Source organism: Ruditapes philippinarum, unplaced genomic scaffold (genome assembly GCF_026571515.1).
Source record: "Ruditapes philippinarum isolate M1 unplaced genomic scaffold, ASM2657151v2 ctg5415_1_1_1_1, whole genome shotgun sequence".
NCBI lineage: Eukaryota > Metazoa > Mollusca > Bivalvia > Venerida > Veneridae > Ruditapes > Ruditapes philippinarum.
In genome coordinates this window covers 118,397-136,779 of record NW_026853415.1, presented here as the reverse complement: position 1 = coordinate 136,779, position 18,383 = coordinate 118,397, and the positions used below count along the sequence as shown (strand labels likewise).

Sequence of the window (18,383 nt, the reverse complement as noted above, 5' to 3'; positions counted from 1 at the left end):
AAACCCAAAATTTTAAACAGAAATAAAATTTAAATGTCTATTACATCCACAAAACCCATTTCTTGTTTAAAAAATAAAATTATCTTAATTAAAAATAAAATTTTTGTAAAAAAGCTTGTAATTTTTTCAAAAAAAACCCCATTTTTTTTCATGTAATAAAAAGGGTTTAAACATAGGGTACTAAAATTAAAAAAATTTAAATTCGGGACTTTCAGGGTAACAAAAAAGGACATGGTGTAACATATATTTATATAATAACATTTTATCTAATCCTTGGTATATATTTTTGAGTAAATTTAAATGTAAATATGCTTTTACAATAAAAAATGTAAAATAGCATATCATAGTTAATGTTAACCATCAGCAGAAATATAACTTATGTATGCCTATAATGTTAAATGTTTGGTACTAAATGTGGTACGAATTGGTTTAATTTAAAAAAATCTTATTCCCAACAGTTACAAAAAATATCAACCCCCATCCAATCATGTTCAAAAATCAGAAAATATAATAATTCCAACATGTCAAAAATTCTCAGTGGAGTGCCTTTAACTTACACTTAGAGTATTACTGAACTAACATTAAATTTGTTAACTTTTACCGTTTTTGCATAATTGTAATATTTTATCACTTTTTTAAATCTTAACAATATAAAAACAATCAAAGAAGGAATCTCTTAAATATAACATGTAAATGGTCCTCATCTCAATGAAACAATTTACTTGTCCTCTATATCATCTAACAGGTATTCATATATGAAATTTACCATTCCTCTATAGCATATAATCCTATATATCATATAACAAATAAAAAAAAAATTATTCCACTATACTATAGCTCATATAACTGGTATTCATATACATGTATAAGCAATTCCCTTGTCCTATATATCATATAACTGGTATTTATATATACCAGTTCCTTTGCGTGTTTAACATATAACTGGTATTGATATACTGATAACTTGATATTGCTATGAAACTATACAAAAGGCTTAAATACTCATTACTGATCAAACTTCGCACAAATGTTGACTGGACCATAGCCTTTGTAACGGCATGCTGACTCTTAATTTTCCTGTTACAATGGCAACGATGGGACATCTCAAAATTGCCAAACTGATATTCGAAGTGCTGGCAACTTCTCAATAATAATAATAATAATAATAATAATAATAATAATAATAATATAATAATAATAATAGTAACAATAATAAACATTTTATTTCATGAAGGTAACATAATAAGAAATACCAATGGATTGAAATAAAGTCAAAGGCGTTTCAACGTTGGTAACACATTACCTAAAATCGACCTCAGACCATTTTTAGCCTCTAACAAGTCGAAAAGTTTCTTGATGGGGCGGCGCCGAAAAATGTGATTTTTATAAAACATTCTCAAACGAAAACAAGTGTTTAAGGCAGATATAGAGTATTTTTTTTCACTGAAATGGGGTGACAAAGGGGTGAAAACAACGCGTGTATATGAGTTAATTGGTTAACTAAATAAATCTGTATGATTTTATAGTATCAATTGTTTGTGTTTCAGTCTCAAATAGTATAGCTTGTTATTGGTAAGTTACAGAAATAACAGTAATTATTGGTTGTATATTGAACTTTTTTTATCTTATACTGTAATGCGCATGTCCATATTATCTTCCCGCCACTCATATATACATTGAACAGTCAGTGGTCATAAAACTGTAATAGTGGTCAGGGTCTAATGAGAGTCAATGCTTTTACACGGAGACCAAACGATCACAAATTATAATTGGAGTAAATTATCAGGGCTCAGTAGATTTATAAATAAGTGTCACTATATAAAGATGCAACTAGGAGCCTTGGAGTAGTGGTTTAATTTTTTACCTATATAAATAAAGAAATGTTTTTATAACTTTTCAAATCACATGTCAGATCCCACCATTGAATGCACTCTCACAATATAGACACCTGGATTTAAAAAATGTATTCACCATTGAAATGATCTCTTATCTTCTTTATATGAAACTCCCAATCACACTTGCAACTTCCCGCGTTAATAGGTTTACAAAACTCTTTCTGTTTTTAGTCCGTTTGTATGGCATTTTCTTCGTAAAAATACAGGGTTTAACGCCACGTCAGGACCCCGCCGGAAAAATATGTCCATCTGTGTGGAAAATCATAAAATGGAGAATACAGAGGAAAATCAGAAAGGATATAATTGAATTTCCGATGCTTTTTCTAAAGTGAATTTCACCCAGTTTTTTTAAAAAAAGTTAAAACCTTACCTTACATTTGGGGAGTGTACACATCTGGGATCCAAACAAAATTAAAAAATATTTTCCCTACGAATGTTATTCAATTTTATGATTTCCATCAGATTATGTATTAAAATCTTTATTAATAATTCTAATATCCACATCAATCTGAATCTTCATTGTCTTTCGGATATCTTTCATTGTTATTTCTGATATTTCATTTATCATTCTGCATATTTCAATTCGCATTCTGATATCTTCATTGTCATTCTGATATCTTCATTATCTTCTGATATCTTCAATACTTCTAATATCTTCCATTTCACCATTTCTGATATCTTCATTGTCTTCTTATATATTCCGTTTTGTCATTCTGAATTCTTATTGTCATTCTTGATTATCTTCCTTTTTCTTGATATCATTTAATTGACATTTCTGATATCTTCATTCACATTCTGGGTATCTTCATTGTCACCTATGATATCTTCATTCACCAATCTGAATATCTTCTTTCATTCTGATATCTTCATTGTATTTCTGATATCTTCATTGTCATTCTGATATTCTTTCATTGTTCATTCTGATAATCCATTTTTCATTCCCTGATATCTTCCTTTTGTCAGTTTCAGCAAAATAAAGATATCAGAAGAAATTAGAGATTCAGTTTTAAAGCGGTGAAAATATCAGAAATAACAAAAAATTATTTAGAATGAAATGAATATATCAGATAACAAAAAAGATACTAGAATGGAAAATGAAAAATACAGCCAGATAAGAAAAAAAGATATCATTAAATGACAACTAAGGATATCAAGTTTTAGCAGGAAAATATAGAAAAAACAAAAAAAAATATAATTAGAAATAAAAAAATGATTATAGAATGAAAATTAAATTAATTACAATGATATTCTTTCAGAATGAAAAAGGATGATAAAAGAAGATAAAAACATACCAGAAAAACAATGAAGATTTTCAAAATTGATAATTGAAAGATATTTGTTTTCAAGTTCTGTGTTAGAAACCTACTTTTGTAATATGGTGTTGTTTAAGTTTTTATCCTTCGAGATTATTAAAAATTCAAACATTTTTTTGTGTGTTTGAAAAATTAAAAGTACCGCTAAAGCCGGTGCCAATGGGGGTGAGAGATTTTGGTATTTTCATCATTTCTTGTGTACAACTCAATAAAGACAAACAAAAGGGCCATGAATGGCCATTTGAAATCCTACCTGTAATATTTGCCCCCAGAGGGCCAAATTTTAACCTAGGGCCCCTTATTTGAACCCCAAAAAATTGTAGACACTCATTAGAAATGTTTTCAATGCTAAATATCCTTTAGCTCTAGCCTCTTGATGGTTTTTAAAAGAATCGTTTTTAAGTTTTACATATACTTAAAGGGAAAACCAATCACCCCATGGGGCGGGGCCAATTTTTTTGAAACCCCGAGGGCTTTTATTTGAATAGACGGTAGAACCACTAGAAGATGTTTCATTTTAAGCTAAGCTTTAGCTATTTGGGTTCTTCAAAAGAAGATTTTAAGTTTTTACATACAAATAAAGAAAAAAACTATAAATGACCCACCCTCCCGGCCCGGCGGGGCCAATTTTGAACCCCAGGGGTTTAATTTGAACAAACTTGGTTTAGACACTGGTTCAAATTTGCAAAATATCAATCTCTAGCTCTTTCGGTTTACTAAAAAGAAGAACATTTAAAGTTTTTTCTTTCCCAGTTGCAATTTCAAAAACAAGAAGTTCTGCTGGAATTAAATTCTTTGGATGACTACCTTCGAAATGGAATATTTCATAGTTGAAGTTTGGGATGAAAATTGACTTAGCCAGTTTATGAAAGATGTCGTTTCGTTCTATTTAGTTAGAAGTTTACCGACCTGTCGGACGGGAAAAGCCGATCAACTAAAAGCTTTCAACCATGCATTTGTGACTAAAAATGAGAAACAAAGATCAAGGCAAGGTGACATCCACAGAAACGCAGGCCCCGAACGATTCATACCAGCAAAACCGAGTAAAATTTTCAATTGTTAATTTTTATTTGTTATTTTATGCAAGATTGTCTCAGACTAATTATAAGCACCCGGATCATAGAAAATCAATTTCACCTTTTGTGAATATATACTAATAAGGAGAAAACTAGGATCAATATTTCACATGCAATAACACACGTTTCTACAAAATTGAAATAAATTTGTGTATAAAGTATAAATGTGACATACTTAAATTACTGTAACACCTTGTATATATCAATTTGTTAATTTGCAATTTTTGGTAGACTTGTCGATTGGGGTTTTATTTTACAACGTTATTTCACGAACGTCAATTGTCCCTCTATTCCTAAAGTAACAGTTGCTATATTTTACAAACGGTATTTATCACCAGTCCAATGTCTCTTTCCCTAGTTACAAGTGCATATATTTTTACAAACGTTATTTCACCAACCAATTTGTCTCATTCCCCGTACGCAATAATTTTACAAAACGTTTATTTCAGGTCAATGTTTCTTCCTTAGTTCACAGGTGCCATAATTTTTTACAAAGTTATATCACCAGTCAATGCTCATTTCCTAGTACAGTCAATATATTTTACAAATGTTAATCACCAGTTAATGTCCTCTATTCCCCTAGTTACAGGTGGCAATTATTATTTTACAAACGTTTTATTTCTTCCAGTCTGCAAATGTCTTTCCTAGTACAGTCAATATATTTTACAAACGTTTATCACACAATTCAATGTCTCATTCCCTTAGTACAGTCAATATTTTAAAAACAAACTTATTTATGTACTGGCAGCTTAGTCTTTGCTGGTATAAGGGGAAAGTAAGTGGGAAGTAAATTTTTTAAAAAAAAGTTTTATAAACCGCTCAACTTGTTCTGTAAGAGAGGAAAAACAAATGAATACACAATCAATTTTGTACAATCTTTTATTAAGAAAAAGTCACACCGTTCATGCTATCAAAACCATTCAAAAAACATGTTATCTATTTTAGTACTACATTAATAACAAAAACAGTATAATAACAATTCTGTCTAGAAGCTTCCCATTCGATTCAAGGGATAATTACTGAATATTGTTTTCCAAAAAACATTTCAAGTTTTTAAAACCAGTCGCATGTTTTATTAATGTATATGTCCAAAATTGACATAGTACGGCCCATGAATTAATTTCATTATAATTGTTTCAGGCATTAACCTTGTATCAAAATATAAGTGTTTACATTTCAAGTCATTTAAATTTTAAGAGGTGTTTACAAATGTACTAGACGGATTTAAATCCCATAACAATATTTCATTAAAAACGACATATTTAATATATAGATGTATAATTGACATAAAATCATCTACGCAATGAACTTAAATCTTTAACTTTCATATAGAATTCGATTTAAACATAAACCTTGACAATATAATTTTGTTAATAGTACATTGTAAAATTAATATATGTTTTACAAATATACCGTAGAATATAAAAATCTATATTCCAAGTCACAAACAAACATGTTTGAATTGCATTGTGCCATAAGACAAAAATAACTAAAACAAACAATAAACATAAACTTCAATATATCTAGGTTAACAATTAAAATAAACATCTTAAATGTAATTTATGTTTACTTATATACCAGATGAATTTACCTAATATTAACATTTAAAAATAGTTTAAAGGCACATTTGGCCCCCAGAAAGAATAGATTTTTATTTTTGTGTAAAAGGGGCCAATATGGTGTTTTATTAAAAAAATGTTTAATAAGATATTTTAGAAAAAGAGTACTATTCTTATCACCTGCTAAAAAAAAGTTTGTTAAATAGAGAATTGCAAAATGTAAAAAAAAAATGAATTTGCTGCCTTCCATATATAATTTTACTTATTCACGCAAACTAGTTGCTAAAATGCAAAAGAAACAATCAAAGTTGGCCTTTTAGATATATGCCAATGAAAAAAGTTAAGACAACCAAAAAATATAAAACTTTTGAAAAAAATAAAACATTACTGCATTTTCTAAGCTTAATGGGCCTTTTAATTCAAACATGAATAAATGCAAAGGAAACAAATGATGGCTGTGCTATATGAACAATGACCCTAATCTCTTTGGATACAAAATCAATTAAAAGCTTTTTTGAAAAAATAAAAGGATTGTATTTTTTTCAGGCTTAATGGGGCCTCTAAAAACAAAAAAGTGATAACTGTTTAACTGATTACATTGTCCCAAAATATTTCTTTATATAAAATTAATTGTTATCTTAATTTTCATAAAAAGCATTGCCAAATAGCCAAGTCAACTTAAACAACAAACATGTATATATATGTGATAACATGCTTTACATTATGCACTTGAATTGATTCATTCATTCATTCAGAAAAAAGGCACAAAACATGTGTAACATATGTTTATATATGACATATCTTTAAATCCTGGTACATGTATATATTTACCATATGTACTAGATACATTACATTCATTCATTCAGAATAAGGCACAGACATGTGTAACATATGTTTATATATAATGAAACATATCTTAATCCTGGTACATTGTATATTATTTTACATATGTACTAGATACATTCAATTCATTCAGCTTCATTTCAATTCAGAATAAAGGCACAGACATGTGTAACATATGTTTATATATATGACATATCTTAATCCTGGTACATGTATATATTTACATATGTACTAGATACATTCATTCATTCATTCATTCATTCATTCATTCATTCAGTATAAAGGCACAGACGAGTGTAACATATGTTTATATATGACATATCTTAATCCTGGTACATGTATTTTCTAACATTCAGAAAGCAATAAAAAACTAACTTAGCTTTTTATAAAATGTAGTTATATCTTTACTGTCTGAAAACTTTTAATTTTCAAGTCTTAAACATCATATGAACCCAGAGGTACTGTGCATCACAGAATGAAGTGTTTTTGGTTTATATGCATGGGTTGAAATAAAATACATTTTCTCAGTGCACAATATTTTCAAAAGCTAGGCAATCCTTTGATTGTAAATTTTATGTCAAATTAACAGTACTTAAAATGTCCAAAAATCAAGAAAAAAAAAGAAGACAACATTTAATGCAACATTTTACTAAAGCAATTGAAATAAGCTGAGTAATTATAGTGACTGACAGATATTTCTGTCATAATTGCTTTAATAACACCTTAAAATTTTATCGTAAACATTTACTTAACCATGGTGATAATTAAATTTATAACATGAAACTTTAATTTAAGAGGAAATTGAAATCAGGAGCACTGGTATATCCCCAAGGGGCAGTCATGAACTGGTATATATTTCCTAAGTGTAACCAAAAACTGGTATATATACCCGAGGTGCCACTGAGAACTGGCATATTTCTTCAAAAGGCAGCCGAGTACTGGTACACATGTTGATAACGAAGGGGCTGGTATTTGCCCATGGGGCAGACGAGAACTGGTATATTTCCCACAAGGGTGAGTGAGAAGAAAGACTGGTGAGTGTATATATCCTCCAGAGGGCAGCAACAACCGATACATATCCCAAAAGGCCAATAGCTGAGAATTGCTATATATCCTCAACTTGCAGCATGTAACTGGTAATATATCCTATCCCCAGGATGCACCTTGCTGCAAAATTGTATATATACCAAAGGGGGCGACTGCAGAGATCTGGTAAACATATCCACTATGGGACAAGCAGAGAGGCAAAAAAAGTTTGAAGAGTTTGCAATATGCACTTGCACCTGACAACCATGCGTTAAATTCATTGTAAATATATTTTTTTATTTAAGGATATATAATGGGTAAGTTATAAAAGGATACATAATATTGTATAACAGTATATACTAGTACATCCAAATTAACAGTTTATTCTTTCCTCTAAGGGTTATCTTTACAATTTACAAATAATACACATTTAAAGTTCTGTTAAAGGAGCTCCACTGAGGTCTAAAAGAATAAAAATAGAAAATCTAAAACAGATGAAATTGGGTATTTAACACAAAAACAAAACGGCCATGGTGGCCCTGAAAACGCTCACCTGTATATAGGCCCACGGGCGGGGCCAATTTTACCCCAGGGGCTATTAATTGAGCAAACTTGGTAGACACCCATTTAAAGATGTTTCATGATAAATATGTTAGCTCTAGCACTAAGAATTTTTTTTAAGTTTTTACTATACACATATAGGGGAAATCAATGAGCCTCCCCCCCCCCCCTCTTGGGCAGGACCAAGTTTGTCCCAAGGGCTTTTATTTGAACAAACTTGGTAGACACTCACTAGAAGATATTTTTTAAGTTTTTACTATACATGTACACGTATAAGGAAAATCAATGACCCCCAGGAGAATGCCAATTTTAACCCCATGATCCTTATTTGAACAAAAATGGTAGACACCCATTAGAAAATGTTTCATGCTTAATATCTTAACTCTAGCAATTTGGTTTTTTAAAGAAGATTATTTAAGTTTTTACTTTATACAAATAAGGAAAATCAATGACCCCGGACGGGACCAATATTGACAGCAGGGCTTTCATTTGTACAAACATGGTAGACACTGACTAGACAATTGTTTCGTGCCAAATATTGAAGCTCTAGCTCTTTCGGGTATTTTAAAGAAGATCTTTTCAGTTTTTTTATTTTTTGTTGTCATGGCAACCAGAGTTCTGCATGGAATTAAATTCTTTGAACAGTTTTTAAAATTGACTACCAAAGGAACATTCCTTGTGAAGTTTGGATGAAATATGGGCTCAGCAGTTTATGAGGATATGTCGTTTAAAGTAAAATTTTTACTGACGGACAGACGCCAGACGTAAAGCGATCAACAAATGCTCACCATGTCACTATAAGACAGGTGAGCTAAAAATATAAAAATAATACTAAAGAAAACAATACTCAGAATAAATTGAAATCGATATTCATTAAGCATAATTTTCAAAACAAAGTTAACCTACAAAGATTTTAAACAAAGTTTTTGAACAACAAGAGCTGTCGACAGCAAAGTTGCACTCAAACTATCCACAGTGATGGATATTGCAGAATTTTTAAGCTATAAAAGGGAAATAATTCTGTCAAATATCTATGTGCTCGGACAGTGACTTCCTATTACTCTCATATAGTTTGTGAATCCACTTTTAATACGTTAAGAACTAAACCAAGAATTTCATAATTCGAAAAAGGTGCCATAATTTAAACGAGAAAAAAAATATCAGAGACATGGGATTTGTGTTAGTCCATGTTAAATAATCAAAGTGAACAAGCATGTCATTTTTGCCTTCAGTAGTTTTCAGATACCAACTTGCACACATAAAAGAAACCAAAGTTTGTCGCCAATGCTAAACTTGGGTAAGTACTATAATAGCATTCACTGAATAGTTGAGCTAAAAATGAGTATATTAAAGAACAAGAATGTCAATTGAAATTTTCATTCAGTTGTTTTTTAGATACCAACTTGCACACATAAAAGTAACCTAAGTTTGACGCCAATACGGTAAGTACTATTATAGCATTTTTAAAATATTCATTGAATAGTCGAGCTAAAATGATTACTAGTATTTTGGAAAAACAAAGTGAGCAAATAATATACAAATTTTATACATGAAAAATAATAAATCTTCTACAAATAGTATGAAACCTCAAAAACATAACTCCCATTCTATCATGTCAAAAAAAAAACCAAGAAAATATAATCCTTAGTGGAGTCCCTTTAACTTTACACTTTGAGTAAATACTGACTAACAGTATTAACTTGTACACATTTATTGTTTTCCATAATTACAATTTGTAAATTTTTACAATCTCTACTACTATATAAAACAATCAAAGAAGGATACCATGTATAAAAATATAACATGTAAATGGTCCTCATCTCAATGAAACAATTTACTTGTCCTATATATCATCTAACAGGTATTTATATATACCATTCCATTGTCCTATATATCATATAACTGGTGTTAATATAAATAATTCCATTGTCTAAATATTGTATAACAGGAATTTACATATAACATTCCTTTGCTTTATAGAACATACAACTGGTATTCATTTATACCATTCCATTTTCCTTTACATCTTATAACTGGTATTGATATATACCATTTCCTTTGCATACTTAACATATAATATACATATATGGTATTTTTTATATACCAAACACTTGTCCTATATATCATATAATTGGTATTCATATATATCATTCCATTGTCCCAAATATCATATAACTGGTATTTATATAAACCATTCACTTGTCCTATATACCTAATAACTGGTATTTATATGTACCATTCATATAACTGGTATTGATATATACCATTCTCTTGACATATTTCTCATATAACCGGTATTTACATAGACCATTCCTTTATCCTATCATATATTATATTATTAGTTTTATATAACTGGTATTTATATATACCCGATTCCCTTGTCCTTTATATCATATTACTGGTATTTATATATACTATTCCCCACTTGTCCTTTATATCATATAAATGGTATCAATATATAACATTCCATTGCCATACATATTTATATGACTGGTATTAGCATGTTATCTTATACTTCTTCTAACTTTCCTGACCATGTAAACCATGTAAAAAATAACCTTTACCTTTATCCAGATTAATATATTTTTTTAAATATTACTCTGCATTTATTTCATTTTTTTTTATTGAAATACACATTTGATTATTACTTTCATCAATTTCAATATTACTACAATGATCAGAAATTGATATTTAATGAACTGTTTTTGATGATTGTTATTTATCATATTGTATTATATTCATTAATATGTAACTTTAGTATTTTTATTTCCATGTTTTGCTTATAATGAAAAGTCTAATTTTATATCTTTTATCATGAAATAATTTAGATTCAGCACTATGTTAACTGCATGTATTTTCTCTCACTAAGTTAAAAAATTCGATCTTTTTTATGTCGAAAATGAAAAGCCAAATTCATCATCTCTTTTAACATAAAATAATTTAGTTTAAACACTATGTTTTAACTTCATGTAACCTATATCAATTTTTTTGTTGAAAAGCCAAACTCATAATAACCATCACATTTAACATGAAATAACTCATCCTGGTCTTTTACATATAGTTTAGCATCATTTCCCTTCTCTCCTCTAAGTCCTTGAAATGTAAACATACCATCAGTAAACTCCTTACCATCTTCTGTTATATCACAGCCCCTTACACTCACATCTACAGTATGAGGAACGTGAGGAAGACTATCAACAAACTTCCGCCATGTTGTCAAACTCATTTTGACTTCACCAAGCGTAATGTTCTTTAAACTCTTCATCTCTAAAGGTGACTGTATTATATTGTCAGTTAAACTACAACCCCATAACACAAGCTTTCTGAGATTGTGTAACAATGGTAATACTGTGACAAGTCTATTTGTTATGTTGTTATGATACAATTGAGATTTATTGTAAATATCTCCATGCAATTCCAGTTCTTTTAATTTGTAAGATTTTCTAATACTATCAAATATTTTCCCGTAATTACTATTTTTCAAATAATAAAGTGATAATATTTCAAGGTTTGTAGTATCAACATCTATCACACTAACAGTATAAACCAAATGAAGGTACTGAAGTTGTTGATGTTTTGATAAATTTACATCATGCTGGTTCTCACACTCACATTCAACATTAACAAGATGTATTTGTTCAAGATGACTGGTTCTCTCAAGAAAATTATAAAATGTAGTAGTATCACCATGACTCATTGTTATACCACTCATTCTTATTGCTACAAGATTGATCATACTAGGTAGGTTACTAACAACTGTTTTACACACTGGGTAATACTTGTCATTGTAAGAGACATGAAGAGACAGAGATTTTAATGTTAAAGTGTTTACTTTAATTGTCTCACAAATACAATTGTGTATCTCATCAATCAACTGTTCATTACTCTGTGTACTACTAGTATCACTTTGTGTACTCCTAGTATCCATTTGTGTACTACTAGTATCCATTTGTGTACTTTGTGTACTACTAGTATCCATTTGTGTACTCTGTGTACTACTAGTATCCATTTGTGTACTCTGTGTACTACTAGTATCCATTTGTGTACTCTGTGTACTACTAGTATTCCTTTGTGTACTATGTGTACTACTAGTATCACTTTCATATTCATATTCATATTCATATCTTATTACAATTTTTTCAAGATGGTGAAAAATTGGTAAATATTTTGTAAATTCAACATTTGCCGTGTTGATGCCATCTACATAAATAGACAGAACAGTGTCAGGAACAATTTGATGCTGATCAATACCTGAACAAACAATATCACGAGACTGACCCCGTCTTTCAATGACCAAATCTCCTATATGAAATACAGGATTATTTCCTATACTACATGATGCATTGAATTCTTCCATTGACTCTAACAAAAGCTTTTGAATATCAGTAATACAACGATGGTCCTTATAAATGTCACTCCTGTATTCTTCAACACGAGAGTCTTCTGACACAGTATCATATATGTATTTTGAAACATGTGTTGCTAATCTAGGTTCAAGACCACATAGCATAATGATAACATTTGACTGCTCTAATATGTCATTTACTGTTGAACATTTCTGAAAAACCTCATTAATAAACTTTTTGACTAATTCAACATTTCCTGTACTATCTGACAGACCATTTTTTGCATTGAAATTGATACAAATATTTACTGCAGCCAGAAATTCTTGCATTGATTTGTGAATAAAAGAGAACAATGAGCTTGGTGGTTCTGATACAGATAAACTTGGACATTCATCTTCTGTCATTATTCCAAGTTTCAAGCAATTTTCTCTTACTTCATCTGATATTTCTAGTTCATCAAACATAGAAATGTCAAATGTCAAGGATTTATCCTTCGGACAATTAAATAGTGTCTCATAAGCCAACTTTGACACATAATAAATGAGATGGCTGTTTAATTTGAATATCTTTTTATCAGCTAAGGTTTTAGGAAGATATACTTTCTGAGCACCCTCCATGAGTCGAGTACTTGTTCCTGCAGTTTTCATGTCATTCCATGTAAAGAAAAGTTCTAACATGCCGGTGTAAATGGCACATTTTGAAGTTTTATCAAGTTTACCATCAAACCATAGACAAATCAGTTGCTGCAGCATAATTGGTAGCTGTTTTAAACTTTCAAGGGACTTTTCTCTCAGCTTTTGTTCACAAACTCTGGCATCTTTACTGGCATGCCTGCTGAAATTTAATTGTGAGACTGTTCTATCTACCATTTCCCTTTCACATCTCAAATCAAACCCTTTCAGATTCAGTATTTGTTCAATTTCTGTCTCACTTATTCCCAAGGTGTGAACTTTCCATGGCCGTGATGTAGTTACGATTGTGTAGTCTTTATTAACATCCTGTTTTGGGAGACCCATTGTCTGGAACTGATTGTAGGACTTTCTTTCAGAAGACCATTCATCTAAGCCATCAAGCAATATTATAATCTTTGCAGAGTCCTTTTTGAAAACTGGGCTTGAAATGTCAATATCATACTGATTTTTAATCATATCCTGGACACTGTCTATGTCTTGATTATGTCTTAGAGAGATATAAAACATGAAATCAAATTTGTTCATTTCCTTGACTCCTTCAAACTCATCTTCTACATTTTGTGCATCACTGTGTGCAATACACCAACAGTTGACCAAATATTTACAGAAACTACTCTTACCAGACCCTGCATCTCCAAGAACATATATATGTTTCAAAGGCACGTCATTCTTTATGAAGATATCTGACATTGACTTGACCTCAATCTCCTTTGTCTCCCCTTTCTCTCCTTTTATTTCTCTTGTTATTGTAGGCCTAACATAAATCTCACTGAAGTTACATTTCTGACCTCGTGGTAGTAAAGGCATTGCTGGTACTTTGAGCAAAGTCTTACAGTATGATGCTATCATCTCTTTCTGCCATTCTAAAATTATAATATAGTATAACATTTACATGACAAGCCACCACTAATGAGTGATTTAGATAATTAATGAACACATAATGAATCATTATTTTCAATGTATACTAGTAATAAGTAAGTATTATGAAATTATGAATTAACTAGAAGGGTTTTTGTCACAAAAACATGATTAAGCTTATCTATATTCCTAAAAAAACATGCCTGATTTACCCATTTCATATCCTATATAACATACATTCATGATTAAGCCTTTTTATATTTTTTTCAAATACCTGATTTAGCCTATTAATTTTCCATACCTGATTTATCCTTTTCATATTCTATATAACATACATGATTAACTTAAGCCTTTTCATATTCTATACAACATACAGTTAAACAGTTTTTAACTTTCGGGAAGTCAGTAAACTTTGTTCGCTCGAACTCGGATCGCTCAAATACCGCCCTTCGCTCGAACTCATCACCCAGCCCCGGCAAAATTCCTATATAACATATTATTGTTCTACCTCGGATCGCTCGAACACCCATAGCTCGAACACTCGAACCTGATCTCTGTCTGTTCGGCAGAAAAATATAGTGTAAATCACACCTTTTTGGTCGAACACAAACAGACAACAGAAATTGCGGGTCGACATGTTCTAAATAATTACAGTCAGGTGACACATGTTTTAAACACCTCGTGATCTTGACAAAGGCAATTAAGGTTAATTGATACGAAAAAAAAGGTGTTGTAATCGATTTGTTTCTTATGAATACAATTTTTTATTTGCCGTCTTTAGTAACGATAAAAAGAAAATAACTATGAAATAAGTGAAATGTTCAAGTAATAGATAACGTTTACCGGACGGCTTTAATTACAACCGTGGTTCATGTAATGTGAACTTGTTACAGTGTAATCTATTTATAGAATGATACTTGTTCGTGTGTTTTTTTTGTAAATGACTACAAATAGAGCTGCTGGTAATTTTTATTTTAAATATTTTATTAATTCCAATGCTTAAAGTAAAATTCACCCCATAATAAACATATTGGTAAATATATGTTGAACAATGTTCAACAGTTTGGATAATGATCGGCTCGATTTGACTTCAAAAATTATCAATATAGCAATGAATATAGATTAACACCAGGTGTTCCCGTTATACTGTTTTCAATAGGATATGACATATTCGTCAAACGGATGTACTAACAAACAATTATATTAACGTATTTATTCATTTGACCGATGTAAGTCTGAACAAGCCTTATCCAGACCAATGTTCTATGTAAATAAAATATACGTTCAACCTAGGTTGGCTCGAACTATCCGATCTCCTCGAACAAATTCAGCTCCTCCAAGTTTAGAGCGAGACGAAGTTCGACTGTACTAGATTTAGCATTTTCACAATCTTTTTAACAAACCTGACAGCGCCTTTTCACATTCTGTATAACATTCCAGATTTACCTTTTTCATATTCTATATAACATACCTAAATTAGCTTTTCCATATTCTATGTACCTGATTTAGCCATTATTATATTCTATATGACATATCTGATTTAGCCTTTTCTTTTTCCATATAACATACCTGATTTTGCCTTTTCATATTATATACTACTCAAAAATTTGCAAAGGATCACTTTTTCTACAGTGTGTTAGTTTTGTGAATTTGTAATAAATGTGAAAATTTATTAAAAAGAATTAAATATAATTATACAGTATAATTTCTACGAGACAAACTTCGATAAATTGATTACAGTAATACAAAAATACATGTACAGGTTTAAACAGTCACACATGTCCCGGTTTATCAACCAGAAACAAACAGTAAAACATGTACCAGTATATCAACCAGAAACAAACAGTAATACATGTACCGGTATATCAACTGAAAATAAACAATAACATATGTATCAGTATATCAACCAGAAACAAACAGTAATACATGTTCCGGTATATCAACCAAAAACAAACATTAACATATGTCCCGGTTTATCAACCAGAAACAAACAGTAATACATGTACCAGTATATCAACCAGAAACAAACAGTAATACATGTACAAGTATATCAACCAAAAACAAACAGTTACACATGTACCAGTATATCAACCAGAAACAAACAGTAAAACATGTACCAGTATATCCACTAGAAACAAACAGTTATACATGTACAGTATATCAACCAGAAACAAACAGTTACACATGTACCAGTATATCAACCAGAAAACAAACAGTAAAACATGTACCAGTATATCAACCAGAAACAAACAGTTATACATGTACCAGTATATCAACCAGAAACAAACAGTTATACATGTACCAGTATATCAACCAGAAACAAACAGTTACATATGTACCAGTATATCAACCAGAAACAAAACAGTTATACATGTACCAGTACATCAACAAGAAACAAAACAGTTATACATGTACCAGTACATCAACCAGAAACAAACAGTAATACATGTACCAGTATATCAACCAGAAACAATCAGTAATACATGTACCAGTATATCAACCAGAAACAAACAGTTATACATGTACCAGTATATCAACCAGAAACAAACAGTAATACATGTACCAGTATATCAACCAGAAACAAACAGTTACACATGTACCAGTATACCAGTATACACAAACAGTTATACATGTACCGGTACATCAACCAGAAACAAACAGTAATACATGTACCAGTATATCAACCAGAAACAAACAGTTATACATGTACCAGTATAACAACCAGAAACAATCAGTAATACATGTACCAGTATATTAACAAGAAACAAACAGTTATACATGTACCAGTTTATCAACCAGAAACAAACAGTAATACATGTACCAGTATATCAACCAGAAACAAACAGTAATACATGTACCGGTATATCAACCGGAAACAAACAGTAATACATGTACCAGTATATCAACCAGAAACAAACAGTAATACATGTACCGGTATATCAACCGGAAACAAACAGTAATACATGTACCGGTATATCAACCAGAAACAAAACAGTAAAACATGTACCGGTATATCAACCAGAAAACAAACAGTTATACATGTACCGGTATATCAACCAGAAACAAACAGTAATACATGTACCAGTATATCAACCAGAAACAAACAGTAATACATGTACCGGTATATCAACCAGAAACAAACAGTAATACATGTACCGGTATATCAACCAGAAACAAACAGTAATACATGTACCGGTATATCAACCAGAAACAAACAGTAATACATGTACCAGTATATCAACCAGAAACAAACAGTAATACATGTACCGGTATATCAACCAGAAACAAACAGTCATACATGTACCAGTATATCAACCAGAAACAAACAGTAAATACATGTACTGATATATCAACCAGAAACAAACAGTCATACATTTACCAGTATATCAACCAGAAACAAACAGTAAAACATGTACCAGTATATTCACCAGAAACAAACAGTAATACATGCACCGGTATATCAACCAGAAACAAACAGTAATACATGTACTGCCTGGTATATCAACCAGAAACAAACAGTAATACAATGCACTGGTATATATCAACCAGAAACAAACAGTAATGCAATGCACTGCCGGCTTATCAACCAGAAACAAACAGTAAAACATGTACCTGTATATTCACCAGAAACAAACAGTAATACATGCACCGGTATATCAACCAGGAACAAACAGTAATACATGTACTGCCTGGTATATATCAACCAGAAACAAACAGTAATGCAATGCACTGCCGGCTTATCAACCAGAAACAAACAGTAATACATTGTACTGGTATATCAGATGGAAACAATCAATTGAACACATTCTATCTCTTTCTGCTCTGTCTCAAGAACAGTAAATTTTCTTTTCAACTCTGTACGTTCTTTCTCAGCTTCCAACATCTGTGCTTTTTGTTTGAGCTTCTCATATTCACCTTCAGCATTTTTCTTGATTTGTGTCATAATTCCGTTAACGTTTTCAGTGGTAATAATAAATTTCTTCTTCTTCAGCTTATAACAAGAAACAAATTTTCAAATGTAGCTGCTATGTGATTTATAATATTTATAACATATCATATATAAGGTCAAACTTTCAAAATCATCTCAAGTTTTCTTTAATCTTTACTCTCATACTTTGTTATGACTTCTAAAATCCACTTTTAAGGTAGGATTTGTGGTCAGATTTTTCTATCTTTATTTTACATTTGTTTTCTTGCCTAATACTTACAAATTA

General features: G+C 30.6%; 1 protein-coding gene across 1 annotated transcript in view; it reads right to left on the bottom strand.

Annotated features, from left to right (window-relative positions):
- Positions 1-11,047: 11,047 nt before the first annotated feature.
- LOC132736818 (uncharacterized) overlaps positions 11,048-18,383 on the bottom strand; it is a 38,860-nt gene continuing 31,524 nt past the window's right edge. The window contains exons 4-5 of the mRNA XM_060724033.1: positions 18,085-18,160; positions 11,048-14,174 (exon numbers count right to left, since the gene is read on the bottom strand). Coding sequence (XP_060580016.1) covers positions 11,248-14,174; positions 18,085-18,160 — 3,003 coding nt within the window. The 3' untranslated portion in view covers positions 11,048-11,247. The remainder of the gene's footprint in view (positions 14,175-18,084; positions 18,161-18,383) is intronic.